The 20,361-nt window shown below is 44.9% G+C and overlaps 1 protein-coding gene across 2 annotated transcripts in view; it reads right to left on the minus strand.

The window, feature by feature from the left end:
• The window catches only part of LOC129171150 (protein tweety homolog 2-like), a 64,592-nt gene that overhangs the window by 34,063 nt on the left and 10,168 nt on the right, over positions 1 to 20,361 (minus strand). For both annotated transcript variants that reach the window (XR_008566743.1, XM_054759545.1), the window contains exon 3: positions 9,634 to 9,745. Coding sequence is in view for 1 of the 2 variants with exons in the window: in XM_054759545.1 (XP_054615520.1) it covers positions 9,634 to 9,745 (112 nt within the window). In the remaining variant the exon portion in view is untranslated. The remainder of the gene's footprint in view (positions 1 to 9,633; positions 9,746 to 20,361) is intronic.

A 20,361-nucleotide genomic window follows, 5' to 3' on the forward strand; every position in this document is an offset into this window, starting at 1 on the left:
TCCAGAACACCACAGTGTAGCCTCTATTCATTCATTTTCTGCTTTAAAATCATACATACTTTTTTCTAACGATATTATCAATTTAGTCGCATGAAATTGTGACTTTATTTTTCTAAAATTGCACCTTTTTTTTTTGCCAAATGACATACCACATTATCGGAATGTTACACATTTCCTGTGAGACTTTTTCTTCATCCAAATGTGATGTTTTTCTAATCATTCATTTTATTATTCACATTACACCACTTTATATTGCAAGTTTATTTTGTTAGTTTAAAATTCCAGCATTTTTTTCTTACGATATCACAGCTTCATGCTCATAAATTTACAGCTTTTTTATCTGGTAAAATTACAACAGTATTTTCATAAATTGTAGATGATATACTTTATTTACTTCAAACTTTAACATGAAGTATTTCTTCTTTTGCTGTGGTCCATCGTAACCTTGTGTGAATAAACATTTTTCTCATAAATTATGACTTTGTTCATATTTCAACGGCATTCTCACGAAATCATTTTTCTTGTAGTATTTTTTCTCTTTTCAGGCCAGGGTGATGCTCACAGCAGCAGTGTTTCAATAACCTTTGTTATGGATGTGCTTAATGATTTTTAATGATTTTGCAGCCTTTCTACGAGGGCGGCAATAAAGCAACAGGCAAAGTTCACAGCAGTGGAGACCCAACGTGAAGTAAGAACAGGCAATGCATAATAATTTCAGTCCAGCTCTCGCTTTCAAATGGAAAGACATATTTTTAGCACAGTATTTGTATGAATGGAAGTTCAGCAGCAAATTGAAAGCATGCATTCTAATGTTCTCCACTTTGCAGCTGCACTTAAGCGCTGATAACGGGGGCGTGTTGCAGGACAGAAACACAAAAGGAGGCCTCAAAAGGTAAATAAGAAAGAAAGAGGGCTCCTCTGATGGATGTAATCTATCCCCTCTGCGACACACATGAGGATCTCTCGCCGAGTGTGAGAGTGCATATTTTAGGATGACATGAGCTATCAGTCGGAGCCAAACAGCGTAAATCACAAACATCACAGACGCCTTGTGAGAGATTAGATCGCTTTGGGGCCTATTTGCTTTTACCCTAACCCCGTGTGGGAAGCACTGAGGCGACGAGATTACTTTTGGAAGAGTTGTGCTAAAAACTTACATGCAAAGGCCAAAGGATGACAAGATAAAGAAACTATTCAGACCAATCTATCTACTGTATCTACTGTCTATCTATCTATCTATCTATCTATCTATCTATCTATCTATCTATCTATCTATCTGTAGTGATAAAGGAAAACTAATTGGAAATTTCACTCCAGCAAAACACTGATAAGATATGAGATCAAACAAAAATTGATATTATATTATACTCCGGTAATCCGTTAAGGTTATTAAATTGATGCTTTCATTCATTTTTTCATTAATCTAATAAATTAAGCATTACAATGGTACCTCGGTTTTCATAGGATACAGTTTTCATTTTGCCAAAAAATATGTCTGGGCTCACTGTTTTGGTTAAACAGTGCACCGAACATACTAGTCTGTGTGCCCGCCTATCATTCCGTGGAACGACCAGCTCCGTATCTGTCTCGTTTCCTCCTCCTACAGAGCACTGTGCGTCCTGTGCTGATGAGGCGTTCAAGCGCACTGTGTATTTCTGAGTGAGGCTGCAAAATAACCAACCATGGGGCCAAAAAAAGTGCCAGAACTTTGATAAAGGAGGTGAGGAACTCCACTGAATTCAAGAAATAACTTGTGGCAGAGGGCCGCACGGTGGTCTAGTGGTTAGCATGTTCGCCACAGTCAGGAGATAGGGAAGACCTGGCGTCGAATCTACGTATCTACGATATGTGCTCCCCGGTTTCCTGCCACATTCCAAAAACATGCATGTTAGGTTCATTGGTGACTCTAAATTGTCCATAGGTATGAATGTGAGTGTGAATGCTTGTTTGTCTATATGTGCCCTGCCATTGGCTGGCGACCAGTCCAGGGTGTACCCCGCCTGTTGCCCGAAGTCAGCTGGGATAGGCTCCAGCATACCCCCGCAACCCTAATGAGGAGAAGTGGCATAGAAAATGGATGGGTGGAACTTGTGGCACAGTTTGAAGGTAGCATCTGTTACAATAGCATCGTAATGTAAAGGTACCTAGTTAACACATGTTGCAGGGGGAACGGATTAAGGTAGACACATTACAGATAGTGAGCCAGGCCAGTGTGTGTAACCTGCTGCCGAACTTCAAGATAAAGTTCAAGTGAGCAAGTGTACAGTTCTAATCGTCCACTCTTTAAATAAAAAAAAAAAAAGAGCGTCTGCATGGCTCTTCCGTCCCCTTCTACCCTCCCTCCACTCATCGGCGTGGTCGCCAGCAGGAGTCTTGAATAAAGGTAAAAGTCATGTTAAATGTTCATTCATCCATTTCATTCATCATTTCTATACATTTTATTTAGTTCTGTATAAAATGTGCTTTGTGTTCATAGTTTCGGTTTCTGGAACGGATGAATTGGTAATGGTAATGGTTTCATTGATTTGAACCTGCATACAAGTTAAATTGGAATACATGTTACAATTCACAGTCCCACATGTCCAAAATGAGTCGGAAGAAGCAAAGCTTATTTAATCCTACCCCCACCCGCACCCCCCCACATCAATTACAATACATTTGTTCACTTCCTGCATCCCAAACACACCCTCTTCTAGTTGAATACGTAAACAATGAATGAGATAATGTAATCATGTGATAAATAGCAGTCAAGTTTCAAATGTAGTCAGATTTCTTGTCACCATAACTACTAGATTTGACAATAATATCAAACAGACATAAGAAACCATAGTTTGATAATAAAGTAATGACAATGAACTCATAAAAGGAAGAGTAAGTAACAAGTGTGGTGGTGATTAGACGTAGCATTGACACATGAAATAGAAGAGAACATAGTTGGATAACAGGTGAGTACTAGCAATGTACTCATAAAACAATAAAGAGTAATAAGTGACAAGCTTGTACTTTGCAAACATCAACTGCTTGTGTTGTTTCTTGAACTCGCTCATCTTAGCGCATCGTTTGAGTTCCTTGTGCAATCCGTTCCATCATTTGATTCCACATGCGGAGATGCTGAAGGTTTTTAGCGTTGCTCTCGCGTATAAATGTTTTAAGTGGAATTTTTCCCCTGAGGTCATATTTCCCGTCTCCTGTCGAGAAGAATTGCACGACATTTTTAGGTAGCAGATTACGGTTTGCTTTATGCATAATTGTAGCTGTTTGAAAATCAACGAGATCATCCAATTTTAATCGTTGTGATTTTAGAAATTGAGTATGTTCTCCATACGCGGCATTATGGATTATCCTGAGTGATCTTTTTTGCAGAATCTTTAGCGAGTGAAGTGTACTTTTATAGTTATTTCCCCAAATCTCCACACAATACGTTAGATATGTTGTATAATTTGATGTGAGATCACCAGCTCATCTTTAATGACCCCCAGAAATTTGTTTTCGTTCACCCTTTCGATGTCCACTCCATCAATTTGTATTTGCCTGTAAGTATCCTTTCTGCTATTACCAAATAGCATTATCTTAGTTTTACTTTTACTTTACGTCCTCTCCAGCCATTAGGGCAAATAATAGATAGTAGATAATAGATAATAGATAATAGATAATAGATAATAGATAATAGATAATAGATAATAGATAATAGATAATGCCCTTACGTGCTCAACAGATTTGCTCTGCTAGGGAAAAGTGAGAGATACTCTTCCCCTGTTATACAGAATTTATTTGACTTTGATGTTTTGCTGTTATGCAAATTTGCAGGGGCTAGAGAAGAAGAGAAAAGAAAACAGAGGGGGGAGCGCAGGGACAAGAGGGAGACAATACAAAGAGAGACAAGGACAACAGCAACAACAGCAACATACATATTAGGAGTAATAGCAGTAATCAAATTATTAACTATGATAGTGAACAGAATGACAATAACTGTAATGCACACAATTGTAACAACTATAATCATATTGCCGATATCACCATCACTGTAATAAAACCAACAACATGATAACACCCTGGTTAACTGAGTGAGTAATGTGGGAAAGTACATGCAGTAATTACTGTGAGTGTGTATATGTACGTGTGTACAGGTATCTCTCGATGTGTGCGTGTCTTCATTTATATAAATGTGCGCAAACGTGTGAACGTGTAATTGTCACTGACAATGCATGAAAGGAGAGGGACTGCCTCCTACCACCCAGAGCCAGCCCACAAAGCCCCCCCACCCCCCGGGAAGACCAGGAAGGGGCCACAGAGAGGCAACCCCAACCAGAAACAGGGTGCCGGCAGGCCGGAGGAGTATAGTCTTTTCATCTGTTCACTCTTGTGTACTTTCTCCAGAACAGAAAGCAGTAGTATAGTCTGCAAATAATGCTAGCTTTACGTCTTTCGTGGCTTTACAAATGTCATTTATATATATAAGTTGAACAGTTTTGGTCCCAATATTGACCCCTGGGGTACGCCACAAGACATATTTAAGCATGCTGAAGTATATTGTCCTAGCTTCACATATTGCTTCCTGTTGGCTAGATAGCTTTGAACCCAATTCAACACTAACCCTCTTATTCCATACACACTCTCAAGTTCATAAATACACAGGACTTGATGGAAAAAGACCTTTGTGCCAAAGATGTTTGTTAGCTTATTTTTACATGTCTTATATTTTTTCTGCTTCTTTAGTTTGTTGAGTTATAAATCTCCTATAATGTGTTTTTCTTCTTACTGGCGTTTTGCAAACCTCGTGTCAACCATCCACATCATTTCCCTCGTACACCCTCTCCGATCTTTGCTCTCCCAGATCTTTCTTAAAAGCATCAATGCTGTCTTGTGTGCGTAGTCTTTGAAGAACCTTTTTGTCTTTCATTTCCCTCTTTTTATAGTTTTTGTTGTAAACTGTACTTCAGGACTGCTTTGGCTGCACAAACTGGGATGTGTTTAAAACTGCAGCGGGGAGGGAAGATTGTACTGTTGATTTGGATGAATACGCGTCTGCTGTCACTGGCTACATTAGCACATGCATAGAGACTGTTACCACCACCAAGTATTACAGAAAATACCCTAACCAAAAACAGTGGATGAACTGTGATGTAAGGGCTAAGCTACGTGCTCGTTTGACTGCATTTGTCATGGGCACCGCTGAGGACTACAAAAAGGCCAGATATGACCTGAGGAGGTCCATACGAGAGGCCAAAAGACAGTACAGACAGAAGCTCTCGGCGCTTGTGGGCGGGGCTCCAGCACATCACAGACTATCGACAGCGGAGTAGCGTAGCCACGTCCAGCCAAACCACACTTCCAGATGAGCTGAATGAGTTCTATGCCCGCTTTGACACCCAAATTCCTGATGAGCAGAGAGGGTGGCTGAACCTGGGGAGCACACAGGACTCACCTCTCATGGTGACATCAGCTGATGTGCGCAGGGTTCTAAACAAAACAAACCCACGAAAAGCAGCAGGGCCAGACAACATCTCAGGCCGTGCACTTCGGGTTTGCTCATCAGAGCTAGCTGATGTGCTTGCTGACATATTTAACCTGTCGCTTGCACAAGCATCTGTACCGACCTGCTTTAAGTCCACCACCATAGTACCCGTACCCAAGAAGAGCAACGTGACCTGCTTGAATGACTATCGCCCTATAGCACTCACTCCTATTGTTATGAAGTGCTTTGAAAGATTAGTCATGACCCACATCAAAAAGAGCATCCCGGCGGCAACTGTGGACCCTCTACAGTTTGCATATCGCCAGAACCGGTCCACGGATGATGCAGTCAACACTGCCATCTACACAGCCCTTTCTCACCTACAGGGCCAGGACACATATGTCAGAATGCTATTTATAGACTATAGCTCTGCTTTTAATACAGTCAGCCCCCACAAACTCACAAATAAGCTCCTGACACTTGGCCTCTCACCCTCCCTCTGTAACTGGGTGTTTAACTTTCTAACAGGCAGGCCCCAGTCAGTCAGAGTCCACAATCACACATCCAGCTCAAGAATTGTGAGCACTGGGACCCCACAGGGGTGTGTGCTGAGTCCGCTCCTCTACACGCTCTTCACCTATGATTGCGTGGCCTCCCACAACAACACCAGCATCATTAAATTTGCGGATGACACTACAGTCATTGGCCTGATCACTGGTGGCGTTGAAAGGTCATACAGAAGAGAGGTGGCGGACCTCATAGCTTGGTGTCATGATAACAATCTCCTCCTCAATACAGATAAGACTAAAGAGATGATCATCGACCCAAGAACAAGGGAAAAGGAGCCGCATAAACCCCTGTTTATTGATGAGAGTGAGGTGGAGAGGGTGAAAACCTTCAAGTTCCTTGGCACACACATCAGCGAGGACCTCACCTGGTCTCACAACACCCAACAAATCATCAAGAAGTCCCAAAGGAGACTGTACTTCCTGAGGAGACTGAGGAAATTTGGCATGTCCACCACAATCCTGAGTTGCTTCTACAGATGCACCATCGAAAGTGTCCTTACCGCCTCCATCACTGTTTGGTACGGTAACTGTACAACACGTGATAGGAAGGCACTCCAGCGGGTGATCAAGACCTCACAGAACATTGTTGGGGCAGCCCTCCCCTCACTGCAAGACATTTATAAATCTTGAGTCCTACGAAGAACACACAACCTCATCAAGGACAGCACACATCCACAACACTCATTATTCACACTCCTACCATCAGGCAGACGCTACAGGAGTTTGAAGTCCAGGACCACAAGGCTGGCAAACAGCTTTTACCCACAGGCCATCAGGCTTCTCAACGAAGCACTCACACATGCCGCACGCAACACACGCACACACTCACAGCACTTTATTTATTTATTTATTTATTTATTTGTATTAATGTCTCTTCTGTTGTTGTTGCTTAATTTATTGGTATTTATGTTTCTTATGTTCTATTCTTTCTTGTGTTTTCTTTCTTTTCTTGGGAGAATGAAGAGAATAAGAATAAGAATTTCATTGCATAGTATAACTGCCTGTTTTACTGTGCATATGACAATAAAACTCTTGAAACCTGAAATGTAAACACTGGGAGACGGTCACTGATGTTATTAATTAACAGACCAGTAGTTGTGTTGTTTGGTGAATATACTGTCAATTAGTTTGGCAGAGTGTACTGTTATTCTGCTTGGTCGGGTGATTTTAGGATATACACTAAAACTATACATTGTGTCTATAAAGTAATGCATCAATATTGAATTCTCCACATACGAAGATTATTTTTTGCCCGGTATCTGCATTTGCAGATTCGGTTTTCATATGTTTCGGTTTTCATTGGACATTTTGGAATGGATTAATGACGAAAACCGAAACCGTATTTGAAGAAAATCAGATGAGGTCTGTGTTTGGTAGGGTTGTCTTCGAATAACCTTCAATGATTCGATTTGGAGGAGTCTGATTCGAAAATCAATCTCGCAGTTGAGTCATACGAAAATGTTATGGAATCAAGACTGTACCATTCTGACTACATGGGGGTTCCGACGGCTGCTGCTGAGCATACATTTTTGCACAGAATGTCTTTGTTTATGTTATAAATAGCCTCTTTATAATACCCTCCTGCCCGGTCCGGCCTCTCCAAATTTGCATAATAACAAGCATCAAAGTCAAACGAATTCTGTTTGCATCTCACACTTTTCCCTGGCAGAGTAAATCTGTCGAGCACTTGATGGCAATTAGATCTACAATTCTATCTGCTTTAAAGGCTGGACAGGACAAGGGAAAAAAAGCCTATTTTGATACAAAATCAGCCTAATTTGTGTTAATAAAGTATTAAAAATGACGTACGTAAGATCCTTTCTTACTTTGTTTGCCTTTGAACACAAATGAAGTCAACTTAGAAGCTTTGAAAAATGTTTTATTTATTTTTCTTAAGCTGCTGCAGTTTAACACACATTGAAGACCACTGGTATATTCCGACTTTATTCCCGTAAAATCGTTACTTTATTTGCACAAATTTTGTGCTCCTAAAATTGTGACTTTAGTCTCGGAATACAATGGAACTTTGGTTAGCATCCGCCCCGGTTAGCATGTTTTTCAGTTAACGTAAAAAATTTCCGCCACAATTTTGCATGCATTCTCCGGTTAGCGTACGATATGGCCCGCGTCTTGTTGTGTTATTATTATACTGAGTATGTTAAACTGCATTGTAAATTTATTTTTTTTACCACAAAGCGTGATTCCCTGTTAGCATCCTATAAGCTAGTTTACCAAATGGCAAAGGAAACCGGAAGCTACATCGCCCCTCTATGATGTCATCAGCGGTTGACTCTCAAAAACACAAAAACAATTTTTATAGTTTTACAATTATACTTTTACATGCATAAACAATTCAAAATGTATATAAATGAAGAATGAAACGGATAAATGAACATTTAAGGTTACTTTTCCGTCGCGTCAAGAATCTTCAATGAAGGTAAAGGTAACATTAAATGTTCATTTATCCTGTATGCGCTATCATTGTAAAACTACAAAAACATGTTTTGGCTTTCTGTAACAGATTAATGGGATTTACATGATTTCTTATGGGAAAATTGTGTTCGGTTAACATTGGTTTTGGTTATAGTTGGACCTTCTGGATCAAATCAATGACACTAACCAAGGTTCCACTGTATTATAACGTTCCATGTTGGATGTCATCAATGTCAACAAGTTTCTTGTAATGGTATAGGAGATTTTTTTTTAATTTTTTATTTCAATCCATTAAAGCAGTAATATTATGTGATATGATAAACCCAAATAAAATACAAAAGGGGAACATTTTCGGGCGGCGTTTTAGAAATAATAAAAAAAAATAATTAGAAAATCCAGGAGTGGCCCAACCAGTCTTGCATTCTAAATGTACAAGAAACCTCTAAAGACAAGATGAAAATAATAACATAGCAGTTACTTCACTGGCATTCTTCTACTGATCATGTTTTCTAATTGATCAGTAACATGAGCGTGGGCGTACCTAAGAGGCTGCACAGAGCTGACAAGGACACACAAACACAGACAACACAGAAGAGAGGCTTAGCATCCGTTAATGCAACACTGATGGGACTAAATCCCTCTCTTACTCAGCACCACTTCTTGTTGACTCCCCCACTGAGCCTCCCAAATAACTTCAATGAATGCAGGTCAAACGGGGGTGCAAATAGAGAAGATCCCTATTAGGCAAAAAGCGGATGGAGACCTCCTGCAGGGAGCTGTGGCGCACTGCAGTGGTGTAGCAGTGTTTGCTAGCACGGTGACACCGTACCAAGACATGATTACATTGCACCCTCATTAGAAGACTTGGTGATGCGGATATGATAATATATTTTCTTCAGACGCATGTATTGCCTGATTAAATCCAAATGCATGTGAGTGACACCCTTCAAGCACACACATTACGATTACAGTAAACTTATGATGCACAACAATAGTTCTTTGGGGTCAAAGCAATTCTCAATTTCCAAGAATTTCAATGAGTACCCTTGCTAGTCTAAATAAGAATTATCAGTATTGTATTATATACGATTGTTGGTCAATCTAATGCTGTTGAAAGTATGATATTGCACATTACAAATACCGATATAACTTCAACAGAATGGCAGCTTGTCTTACCAGGCTGTTGATGCTGGCCAATGTGCGATTGGCGTTGTAGAGCGAGTAGGTCAACTGGTACACACCATCGTTGGTCTCGCTGTTTCCATAGAAACCCACTGCTACAGCTGAACTGTTGAGGGAAAGAGATTTTATATGTATGGAATCAAAACACTGTGAGTGTCTTGTTGCACAAAATGGCTGTGGAAATCAGTGAACATATTAATACAAAACACTTTGTTGACATTGAGTCTCAGGCACAATCTAATGAGCTCCTAGAATTGAGGAATACTCGAGTCCCTTCAACAAATCTATCAGTGGGATTTTCACTTCCTCCCGCGTCACTGTCCGCTAATCTTATTGTTTCTGGTGACCCATCCTGACCCTGGATGAATTCCAATCCTTTCTCCTAAGTCCACACCTAACACACGAGGCAGCAAACAACTTGCCCTTGAGCCGCAATAATGCGTCTTTATTCATTTGTTTGTTTACTTAGTGTGTTTAAAGGGTTTTTTACCCTGAATTGACAACAGTAGGTCATTTTAGAGGTTTGTTATCATGTTGGAAAACCGGTTTCCCAAGGGAGGGGGGATCATGCTCTGCTTCACAATGTCACAGTACATGTTGGAATTCATGTTTCCCCTCAATGAACTGCATCACTCTTGCCGCCCCAGACCATGACGCAATTATAGGGCTCTATGATTTCTGGAATTGGTCAATAAAACGGAATCTACTGTTAAACACGGAATCTTGTGGAAATTGACACAGTGCGAACGAAATGATGTCATTGTGAGGAGAAGGAACGTTTCTGTGGGGAAATATTTCCCCAACGGACCACTCAATTTTTGCAGAATCTTCTCATAAACATGAAACCGCTCCTCAGGCCGTGTGCGCGTGTTTACACCTGTCGTGTTTTACCGATTGTCAATGTAAGCGAGCGTTTTACGACGCCTGCAGACGTGCGAGTTCTGAGTGACATAAGGACACATGCAGCCACACTCTATGGTGGTAAAATCAGGGTAAAAATTGCAAAAAAAAAAATTTACTAAAAAAAAAAACGGAATTTGGGAAATTTGGGCCCTTCAATTACTGTGTCTTGCTAGTCACTTGTGTTGCCAACGACAGTAATGACTGTGTCTTGAGTCATTTTCAGTGGCTAGTAAACGTAAGAGGTACACTGACTACTCTAAAGTGTATCCAAGTTTCACAATAAAATGCAGATAAGTCGACGCTAGCACCCAAACAAGGAAGATTATTAGGAAGGAAGATGTGAACGGTTGCTGTGTCACGTTGCTCTAACCTTGTAAGCATATAATGAATACCGCCGTCTTTGCCTTTAAACTACTTCCATCTGGTTACCAATAATAGTCCTGTCCTGTACGCTGGTTGTTCAGCTAAACACACTCCTGATCAAAATGTTAAGACCAGTTGAAAAATTGCAAGAATTTACATTTCGCACTGTTGTATCTTCAGGAGATCCTACGTAGAGCTTCAAAAGGCATAAAGAATAAATGGTTTTAAATAAATAGTTTTTGAGCATTAAAATAGGCTGTTATCAGCTGATCAAAAGTTTAAGACCACAGCCTTTTGAAGGCAAAATCTTCACAAAAATGTGGATTTGATGTCATTTTCATTCATTCATTCATTCATTGTCTATGCCGCTTGTCCTCATTAGGATCGTGGGGGTTGGCTGGAGCCTGTCCCAGCTAACTTCGGGTGAGAGGCGGGGTACACCCTGGACTGGTCACCAGCCAATCACAGTCAATGTCATTTTCTGTCAGGTATTCACACTTTTATGATCTCTTGACGGCAAAGGAAAACAAAAAAAAACTTTCTTCCAGACGAATTTTGGACCACCCTGCATGTTCCCCTTATCTAGAAAGGAAGAAAAATGGACATCAGTTCCAGACAGTGGCTGCCCTCCGTGAAACCTTCTTCACCACCTGGAGCAACATTTCCACGAGCTGGCATCAAGCATTTTGAAATAATTAACAAGAACAGTGCAGCTACTCATTACTGAGTCCTTTTCTGAACATTTTATTTCTATTTTGGGGGGGGGGGGGTTGTTTTGTTTTTTGGAGGTATAGTCTAAAAGTTAATGAACGGTTGTTTGCAATGAATTTCTTACTCAAACCGTTTTTGTCTGACTCCCATTTCTTCTTTTTGCATTTTGAAGCTCTACTTAGAACCTCCTTAAGGTCCAACAGTGCAAAATGTTAAATTTTGCAATTTTTCAGCTGGTCTTAAAACTTTGATCAGGAGTGTATGACTCGCCAGCAGTTATTCCAACTCAACTACAGTAGACAAGACATTTATATTCCAGACGGACGATGTGGCCCCTTGTTCATTCTGTAGCCAATCTGAAGACATATGAGAGGAGTACAGTATTGGCACAGGGATAACTTGAGAGGGGACATCATGGGCCAGTAACATTGATGGTTTATGAAAAGAGAGACTGTTCAGACGAATACAATAAACCGGAGGAGTTATGTGCCACTCAAGACTGCTGGAAAATACATAAAGTATACTACTTGGGGCTTCCACTAGTATTTATTTTGTTTGTGATTAGATTATTAGATTGGATTCTCCTTTTTTCCATTTTTTGAATTTTTTTTTAACAAATCTTTATCTTTGTCCACACAAACACGGATATTTCAATATTACGCTCATTTTGCCCTCTCCAGTGTTAAAAAAAACAACTTCATCCACACCAGTGGATCTTAGTCCACGTAAAAAACACATCAGTCATGTTATGGCAGTGCTGCAGCCATGAAGTGTGAAGCAATTTTAGCCAATCACAAGCATCAATTAAGTCTTTTCTGTAGGCGGCACAATAACTCACGGCGAGTGACGGGAAGAGATACCGATAGCAATGCAGAGTTACTTTTAAGTACAGTAATTGTCACGTCTTGTTCTTGGCATAGTGGCGATGACCCCAGTATGCAGAAAGCAGGCACTCGTTGCAGGAAAAACTTATCTTTAATGATGGCTGCAGCGCAGCGGCAGGAACTCGATAAAGAACGCTTTGCAGTAGCGTCTCAGGCTTACACAGACACCGACACAAACGAAATGCAACCAACAAGAAAGATGCACGCACCTGAACTAAATAGGACAACTCAAATTAGCAACAGGTGCAAGAGATAAAGAAGAAAGCAAAGCAGGCAGACACAAACCAGGCAAAACAGGAAGTACTACCAAAATAAGAGCATAGAACAGGAACTAAGGCATAAAAGTGTAAACACACTAAACTGTCACGCAGGCTAACACATAGATCGTGACAGTACTCCCCCCTCAAGGACGGATCCTAGACGTCCGAAAAGTCCAAAGTCACAACAAAAGAAAAAAAGGAGGGATGGGTGGTGGGAGGACCGGTGGTGGGTCAGCGGCACGACCCCTCCGGCGGACGGCCAGGATGGTGAGCCTGGCAGAGGAGTTGGGACCCATCCGGCGGTCGGCTAGAACGGCAGGTCCGGCGGAGTAAGTGGCGGAACCCCTCTCCGGAGGGCGGCCAGGATGGTGAGCCTGGCAAAGGAGTTGGGACCCCTCCGGCGGTCGGCTAGAATGGCAGGTCCGGCGGAGTGAGTGGCGGAACCTCTCCGGAGGACGGCCAGGATGGTGAGCCTGGCGGAGCTGGCAGGAGAGCTGAGCAGTGGCAGGGACTTCAGCAGAGGACAACTGGCGCGTGGGAGATGCCAGAATAGGAACGAGAGTTGGGGCACGGTGGCGTATTGGAGACGCCAGGACGGGAACTGAAGGCGGAACATATGCAGGAGTCTCGTCCTCTGGACTCGAAGGAGGAGGAATAGGCGAAGCGGGCTGCTGTTCCTGGCTTGCTGCCACGAGCCCTGCAGCTTGACTTCCAGGTAGAGGACTAAGCTGTGCGTTTTGGCTAGCAGGAGGAACAAGCTGTGAGTCTTTTCCTGATGCAGTGAGCTCCGCATCTTGACTTCCAGGTGGAAGAATGATCTTTGCGTTCAAGCTTGAATGTGGAGAGGTGGGCCCTGCGTCCAGTGTTGCAGGAACAGGGGCGAGAAGTTTGTCTTGGCTTGCAGTGGCAGGAACTAGCTGTGTGTCTTGGCTAGCAGACAAAGGAGTGGGCTGTAAGTCTCTTATCAACGCAGTGAGCCCCGCATCTTGACTTACAGGTGGAGGACTGAGATTTGCGTTCATGCTTGAATGTGGACAAGTGGGCCCTGCGTCCAGTGTTGCAGGAACAGAAGTGAGCAGTGTGTCTTGGCTAGCAGCGGCAGGAGCTAGCTGTGCGTCTTGGCTAGCAGCGGCAGAAGCTAGCTGTGCGTCTTGGCTAGCAGCGGCAGGAGCTAGCTGTGCGTCTTGGCTTGCAGCGGCAGGAGCTAGCTGTGCGTCTTGGCTTGCAGCGGCAGGAGCTAGCTGTGCGTCTTGGCTTGCAGCGGCAGGAGCTAGCTGTGCGTCTTGGCTTGCAGCGGCAGGAGTGAGCTGTGCGTCTTGGCTTGCAGCGGCAGGAGCTAGCTGTGCGTCTTGGCTTGCAGCGGCAGGAGTGAGCTGTGTGTCTTCGCTTGTAAGAGCAGGAGTGGACTGTGCTTCCTGATCAGCTACAGCGAGCCCTGCGTCTTGGCTAGCAGGTGCGGGAGCATACTGGAGTTCCTCAGACGCAGAACTAATGGCACCATCCCTCTCTTCCACAAGCGGGACGGAATGCACGTCCAACTCACAGCTGGTAGTACTAGCCCCCCCTTCCGAAGGCGGATCCCAGACGCCGTTCACTGCCATAGGCGGAACCAGGGAAGGGAGGAGGGGGGCTTGGAGGTGGGTCAGTAGTTCCACCTGCTCTGACCTCCCGAACGGAACTGCAGGTGGCCTCAGGCGTGGTCTTGGAACGGGCTTGAAATGCCGCGGGGTGGGCACAGGGGGGTTATGAGGTTCGAGGCAGCCAGGTGTGGCCTCTGGGGGAGTCTGTGACTTCAAGCAACACGGCACGGACACCGGGAGGGACTGAAGCTTGAAGCTGTGTGGTGTAGGCTCCAGCGGAGTCTGTGACTTCACACCGCGTGGAGTGGGCACTTTTTGAGCCGAGGTGCAGGGGTGGGAGGAGAACTGACCTCTTGACGTTGCCTGGGAAGCAACTTGGAAACAACGGAGGGCAGTTGGAGCTCGGAGCTTCGGGACGCGGGAATCTGAGGGAGACTGACCTCCTCTTGACGTTGCGTGGGAAGCGGAGAAACGGAGGAGGGGGGCAGCCAGAGCTCGTCGTGCTGACGCTGAGCGGGGACCGTAATGGGCTGAGCCATCAGCCGGCACTCAGCAACATTGCAAGGAGGGAGTTGCACCTCTGCTTGGCGTGGCGAGGAGGAGTTGAGTGGCTTCACCTTTTTACGCCGTGAACCTCTCGCTGGAGCCGGTCCAAACATGCCTTGGCGTCGCGGATGGTCAGATGTGTCTTTGGCGGGTCCCAGGTAAACCCACGCCATAGGAATAAGCGTGCCGTCCGGTCCCCGCACCATGTCCTCCAGCTCCTCTGGAGAGAACATTGTGCACTCCTCTTCCATAGCCTTTAGGATCTGCCAGGTCCAGAAATCGCTCTCTGCGAGGTCATCTTCTTCTGGTTGTTGCATTCTGTCACGTCTTGTTCTTGGCATAGTGGCGATGACCCCAGTATGCAGAAAGCAGGCACTCGTTGCAGGAAAAACTTATCTTTAATGATGGCTGCAGCGCAGCGGCAGGAACTCGATAAAGAACGCTTTGCAGTAGCGTGTCAGGCTTACACAGACACCGACACAAACGAAATGCAACCAACAAGAAAGATGCATGCCAATCTGTAGCCAATCTGAAGACATATGAGAGGAGTACAGTATTGGCACAGGGATAACTTGAGAGGGGACATCATGGGCCAGTAACATTGATGGTTTATGAAAAGAGAGACTGTTCAGACGAATACAATAAACCGGAGGAGTTATGTGCCACTCAAGACTGCTGGAAAATACATAAAGTATACTACTTGGGGCTTCCACTAGTATTTATTTTGTTTGTGATTAGATTATTAGATTGGATTCTCCTTTTTTCCATTTTTTGAATTTTTTTTTAACAAATCTTTATCTTTGTCCACACAAACACGGATATTTCAATATTACGCTCATTTTGCCCTCTCCAGTGTTAAAAAAAACAACTTCATCCACACCAGTGGATCTTAGTCCACGTAAAAAACACATCAGTCATGTTATGGCAGTGCTGCAGCCATGAAGTGTGAAGCAATTTTAGCCAATCACAAGCATCAATTAAGTCTTTTCTGTAGGCGGCACAATAACTCACGGCGAGTGACGGGAAGAGATACCGATAGCAATGCAGAGTTACTTTTAAGTACAGTAATTGTCACGTCTTGTTCTTGGCATAGTGGCGATGACCCCAGTATGCAGAAAGCAGGCACTCGTTGCAGGAAAAACTTATCTTTAATGATGGCTGCAGCGCAGCGGCAGGAACTCGATAAAGAACGCTTTGCAGTAGCGTCTCAGGCTTACACAGACACCGACACAAACGAAATGCAACCAACAAGAAAGATGCACGCACCTGAACTAAATAGGACAACTCAAATTAGCAACAGGTGCAAGAGATAAAGAAGAAAGCAAAGCAGGCAGACACAAACCAGGCAAAACAGGAAGTACTACCAAAATAAGAGCATAGAACAGGAACTAAGGCATAAAAGTGTAAACACACTAAACTGTCACGCAGGCTAACACATAGATCGTGACAGTACTCCCCCCTCAAGGACGGATCCTAGACGTCCGAAAAGTCCAAAGTCACAACAAAAGAAAAAAAGGAGGGATGGGTGGTGGGAGGACCGGTGGTGGGTCAGCGGCACGACCCCTCCGGCGGACGGCCAGGATGGTGAGCCTGGCAGAGGAGTTGGGACCCATCCGGCGGTCGGCTAGAACGGCAGGTCCGGCGGAGTAAGTGGCGGAACCCCTCTCCGGAGGGCGGCCAGGATGGTGAGCCTGGCAAAGGAGTTGGGACCCCTCCGGCGGTCGGCTAGAATGGCAGGTCCGGCGGAGTGAGTGGCGGAACCTCTCCGGAGGACGGCCAGGATGGTGAGCCTGGCGGAGCTGGCAGGAGAGCTGAGCAGTGGCAGGGACTTCAGCAGAGGACAACTGGCGCGTGGGAGATGCCAGAATAGGAACGAGAGTTGGGGCACGGTGGCGTATTGGAGACGCCAGGACGGGAACTGAAGGCGGAACATATGCAGGAGTCTCGTCCTCTGGACTCGAAGGAGGAGGAATAGGCGAAGCGGGCTGCTGTTCCTGGCTTGCTGCCACGAGCCCTGCAGCTTGACTTCCAGGTAGAGGACTAAGCTGTGCGTTTTGGCTAGCAGGAGGAACAAGCTGTGAGTCTTTTCCTGATGCAGTGAGCTCCGCATCTTGACTTCCAGGTGGAAGAATGATCTTTGCGTTCAAGCTTGAATGTGGAGAGGTGGGCCCTGCGTCCAGTGTTGCAGGAACAGGGGCGAGAAGTTTGTCTTGGCTTGCAGTGGCAGGAACTAGCTGTGTGTCTTGGCTAGCAGACAAAGGAGTGGGCTGTAAGTCTCTTATCAACGCAGTGAGCCCCGCATCTTGACTTACAGGTGGAGGACTGAGATTTGCGTTCATGCTTGAATGTGGACAAGTGGGCCCTGCGTCCAGTGTTGCAGGAACAGAAGTGAGCAGTGTGTCTTGGCTAGCAGCGGCAGGAGCTAGCTGTGCGTCTTGGCTAGCAGCGGCAGAAGCTAGCTGTGCGTCTTGGCTAGCAGCGGCAGGAGCTAGCTGTGCGTCTTGGCTTGCAGCGGCAGGAGCTAGCTGTGCGTCTTGGCTTGCAGCGGCAGGAGCTAGCTGTGCGTCTTGGCTTGCAGCGGCAGGAGCTAGCTGTGCGTCTTGGCTTGCAGCGGCAGGAGTGAGCTGTGCGTCTTGGCTTGCAGCGGCAGGAGCTAGCTGTGCGTCTTGGCTTGCAGCGGCAGGAGTGAGCTGTGTGTCTTCGCTTGTAAGAGCAGGAGTGGACTGTGCTTCCTGATCAGCTACAGCGAGCCCTGCGTCTTGGCTAGCAGGTGCGGGAGCATACTGGAGTTCCTCAGACGCAGAACTAATGGCACCATCCCTCTCTTCCACAAGCGGGACGGAATGCACGTCCAACTCACAGCTGGTAGTACTAGCCCCCCCTTCCGAAGGCGGATCCCAGACGCCGTTCACTGCCATAGGCGGAACCAGGGAAGGGAGGAGGGGGGCTTGGAGGTGGGTCAGTAGTTCCACCTGCTCTGACCTCCCGAACGGAACTGCAGGTGGCCTCAGGCGTGGTCTTGGAACGGGCTTGAAATGCCGCGGGGTGGGCACAGGGGGGTTATGAGGTTCGAGGCAGCCAGGTGTGGCCTCTGGGGGAGTCTGTGACTTCAAGCAACACGGCACGGACACCGGGAGGGACTGAAGCTTGAAGCTGTGTGGTGTAGGCTCCAGCGGAGTCTGTGACTTCACACCGCGTGGAGTGGGCACTTTTTGAGCCGAGGTGCAGGGGTGGGAGGAGAACTGACCTCTTGACGTTGCCTGGGAAGCAACTTGGAAACAACGGAGGGCAGTTGGAGCTCGGAGCTTCGGGACGCGGGAATCTGAGGGAGACTGACCTCCTCTTGACGTTGCGTGGGAAGCGGAGAAACGGAGGAGGGGGGCAGCCAGAGCTCGTCGTGCTGACGCTGAGCGGGGACCGTAATGGGCTGAGCCATCAGCCGGCACTCAGCAACATTGCAAGGAGGGAGTTGCACCTCTGCTTGGCGTGGCGAGGAGGAGTTGAGTGGCTTCACCTTTTTACGCCGTGAACCTCTCGCTGGAGCCGGTCCAAACATGCCTTGGCGTCGCGGATGGTCAGATGTGTCTTTGGCGGGTCCCAGGTAAACCCACGCCATAGGAATAAGCGTGCCGTCCGGTCCCCGCACCATGTCCTCCAGCTCCTCTGGAGAGAACATTGTGCACTCCTCTTCCATAGCCTTTAGGATCTGCCAGGTCCAGAAATCGCTCTCTGCGAGGTCATCTTCTTCTGGTTGTTGCATTCTGTCACGTCTTGTTCTTGGCATAGTGGCGATGACCCCAGTATGCAGAAAGCAGGCACTCGTTGCAGGAAAAACTTATCTTTAATGATGGCTGCAGCGCAGCGGCAGGAACTCGATAAAGAACGCTTTGCAGTAGCGTGTCAGGCTTACACAGACACCGACACAAACGAAATGCAACCAACAAGAAAGATGCATGCACCTGAACTAAATAGGACAACTCAAATTAGCAACAGGTGCAAGAGATAAAGAAGAAAGCAAAGCAGGCGGACACAAACCAGGCAAAACAGGAAGTACTACCAAAATAAGAGCATAGAACAGGAACTAAGGCATAAAAGTGTAAACACACTAAACTGTCACGCAGGCTAACACATAGATCGTGACAGTAATCCCTCGTTTTATCATGTTTAACTGGTTCCAGACCCGACAGTGATAAGTGAATTTCCTCAAAGTAGGACTCCTTATTTATAACTGGAATATTTTTGTAGTTGGAACATAGAAACCCTGTTTACGACCTTGTAAATATGTTTTTTTAATGGACATGAAGTGATGTCGAGGGTTTGGAGTGGAGTTTTATCTTGCAGCTGCACAGTAACTCGTGTGAGGGATTATTGTGCCTGTTGTGAGATAATTCAAACATGCAATAAAAATCTCTTGTTCCAGCGATCGAGTCTGGTGTTTGTGTGTCTCACCAAACATTACAGTAACATTACTGACACCTAGTGACCAGTGGAGAAGACTACATAGCATTCACACTGTCTTTGAATGCGTCTTCTGAATGCCATATATCTGTATTTTAGTTAATTTAAACATTTTTATGCTAGAAAATGCTTAATTTAAGTAAAAAAATATGTAACATTTGCTTAAATATGCATATTTACTTACTAGTAATCGGCCGTATTCAACCACAACACAGCCTGATAATATATTTTGGAAAAACCATGAAAGCGTGAAGAACAGCCTCCATGACGGTAGTTATGTTGTACAAAACAGGCATATATAAAGGAAGCTTTTAATGTGTGGCTGAGCAGCTCCGTCAAACACAATAACGGTGGCCTGGACATGCAAAATGTCTCACGCCATTCTTCTAAAAGTCAAAGCTGGTCAAAGTTGTCCAACCAGCTAGAGATCCGATCGGGTCTTGTCCAAAACTGTTCAACCAAAACTTCAACTACGTGACTTCAACTGTGTTCCTAATGTATTTTTATCATAAAACATCCTTTTTAGCAGCCTATTAGCTTGCTACTACAGGGAGACAGGAACCAGAAGTCAGCTCAGTTGAAGATATGGTTGTTGCCAAAGGCGCCCTCTTTATCGAAATGCTGCTGTGTTAAAAAAAAAAAAAAGCAGAGACTTGAGGTGGAGAAACACTGTTGAATTAAAAAAATAATTCATGGCAAAACACGAAGGTGGTGTCCGTGTTGATCTCACTGCCACTGTATCACTTTGACAACAATCACGCCTTCAACTTGAATCCCTTTCTTTCATTATTTATACTGAATGTATTTTATATGTATTTATATGCATTTACCAAATCATTTTCTGCAAGTAAAACTATAAAAACATGTTTTGTGTTCATGTTTTTGGCTTTCCGGAACGCATGAATTGGATTTACATTATTTCTTGCGAGAAAAATTGAGAGTCCGTCCAGTTAGTCGGACCTTTTGGAACAAATTAATGACGCTACTCAAGGATCCACTGTATGCATAAAAAAAAAA

The sequence above is a fragment of the Dunckerocampus dactyliophorus genome, chromosome 18 (assembly GCF_027744805.1).
Source record: "Dunckerocampus dactyliophorus isolate RoL2022-P2 chromosome 18, RoL_Ddac_1.1, whole genome shotgun sequence".
Lineage (NCBI taxonomy): Eukaryota > Metazoa > Chordata > Actinopteri > Syngnathiformes > Syngnathidae > Dunckerocampus > Dunckerocampus dactyliophorus.